The sequence below is a fragment of the Empidonax traillii genome, unplaced genomic scaffold (genome assembly GCF_003031625.1).
Source record: "Empidonax traillii isolate 1590-97213 ecotype Southwest subspecies unplaced genomic scaffold, ASM303162v1 scaffold785:size696563, whole genome shotgun sequence".
Taxonomy (NCBI): Eukaryota; Metazoa; Chordata; class Aves; order Passeriformes; family Tyrannidae; genus Empidonax; species Empidonax traillii.
In genome coordinates this window covers 150,852-152,703 of record NW_020955978.1, presented here as the reverse complement: position 1 = coordinate 152,703, position 1,852 = coordinate 150,852, and the positions used below count along the sequence as shown (strand labels likewise).

The 1,852-nt window shown below is 38.8% G+C and overlaps 1 protein-coding gene across 6 annotated transcripts in view; it reads right to left on the bottom strand.

Annotated features, from left to right (window-relative positions):
• BEND7 (BEN domain containing 7) overlaps positions 1-1,852 on the bottom strand; it is a 48,462-nt gene that overhangs the window by 26,560 nt on the left and 20,050 nt on the right. For all 6 annotated transcript variants that reach the window (XM_027901451.1, XM_027901449.1, XM_027901454.1 and 3 more), the window contains one exon: positions 1,525-1,647. In XM_027901451.1, the coding sequence (XP_027757252.1) occupies positions 1,525-1,647 (123 nt within the window). The remainder of the gene's footprint in view (positions 1-1,524; positions 1,648-1,852) is intronic.

Here is a 1,852-nt window from a genome sequence, read left to right as displayed (position 1 = left end):
GAAATATAAGAAACCATATTTTATATATATCAACATTTTGCATTTCCCAGTATTCACAATAATTTGTATAAATTAAGGCACCAATCCTGAACCTGTAGCAATGCCAGTGAGTCTTCCAGCAGAATGCTATCAAGATACAATTACATCTGTGGATAAATCACTAAAAGCAAGGTTAAAAAAAAAAAAAAAAGCCAAAAGTGCTTCACATGCAGATCAAACTCATTTAAGTTACGAGTGAATTATAAAATATTCTCATCTACAAAGCCTAAGGAAAAAGCAAACCTTATAATACTGTTTATTAAAATATTTAATTTCTGGCAAGGACTTACAAGACTGTGATGTGTAGTTTATAATTAAGACAGTAGGGTGTTTGAACACTAAAATAAGTTATTACACTTTCACTTACATGTTTGCATTTTAGTTTTTTTTCCTTTTAGCAAAAAAATGCCAAATGATTTTTTTCTCTCTGCAAAACTATAATTTCAGAACATATGAAGTACTCCCAGCGAATTGAGAGCTTCACGAATTAACAAGGTACTTACTCTGTAGATACATAATAAACAAGGTATGTTCCTGCTATTGAGGAGGCAGCTCTTTTGGCATAAACCCCAGTTCTGTAGCTGTCACTCACAAGCCATTTTCAACCCCAATGTAACTTCTATGAAACTGGAGTGATAAAGAAGCCCGTGTCCCAGCAAAGGCTGTAAAACTGGGCCTTTGTGTGCTCCTTTCTAAATTGGTGACTTCTAGAGAAGCATTTTTATGCATGTCAACTGATATTACAAAACCTGTCTGATCCTTCCCATCACTCACTCAAACATCACACACGTGGAGACAAGGAGTTTAGTCAGCCCTTCACTCCACCCATGTTTCAGTTAATTACTCAACACTCCCTTTTCTCACAGAGGTCACTGATTTTTAGGTTCCCAGCAGACTATGATGACCTGCCTAGCTCCTGCCTGTCACAGTCCCCTTATCTCGCTGGCTCTAGAGCTCTCCTGGCTCTGCACTGTTCTGTTTCAGCTCCCAACCTAGCAGAAAACTAGACAATTCTGATTTCATTTTCCTTACCACTCAGATTAGTGAACTGGTGAGTAAATCACAAATTAAGTGGCACTGTGAAAACAAACTGGGGGTGGTTATGGCATACTGACCTACCCACTGGGCTCTCACTACAAGAGTATCTAATCACATTAGATTTTTTTTTTTTTTTAATTTAGCCTTAAAAGATTCCTACAAGATAAAATCCCATGTTACAGGTAAGGACCTGAGAAGTAATTACATTTCCAAGAAATGTAAAAATCTGTAAAAGACTGTGAAAATCTGACTTTGAACTATGTGTCAACAGAGCAGGAAATAGTTCCTGTCTTGTTAGACCACTCCCTAACAGGAAGATCAAAGAATCACAGAACAGTTTGGGTCGAAGGTGACCTCCCAAGATCATCTAGTCCAGCACCCCTGCAACGAGCTTGACCATCTTCAACTAGATGCTTGTCACAGATAAACACATATGGGACACTGTACCTGCTTGAATCTGCATCAGTTTTCGCATGGTCTTGAGCTCTTGAAGAATTGCCTGCAGGGTTGACTGGCAATTACATGTACAGCAGTTTGGTCCAACTGATGAGTTCACCATGGGGATTTCTCCTGGAAGAGAGAGGGGTGAAATGGGGGGAGAGACCATGTAACCCCCACAAAACCACCCAAACAACAATTAGCAGCAGGTGTTTGAAACTATTATCAATATACCAGATTGTGAAATTAGATTCAAAGCAAGAAAGCAAGTAATTTTCAACATGGTCCCTTCTCAGGGGAAAGGGCCACTAGTTTTTATCCAATTACTAACATGTGC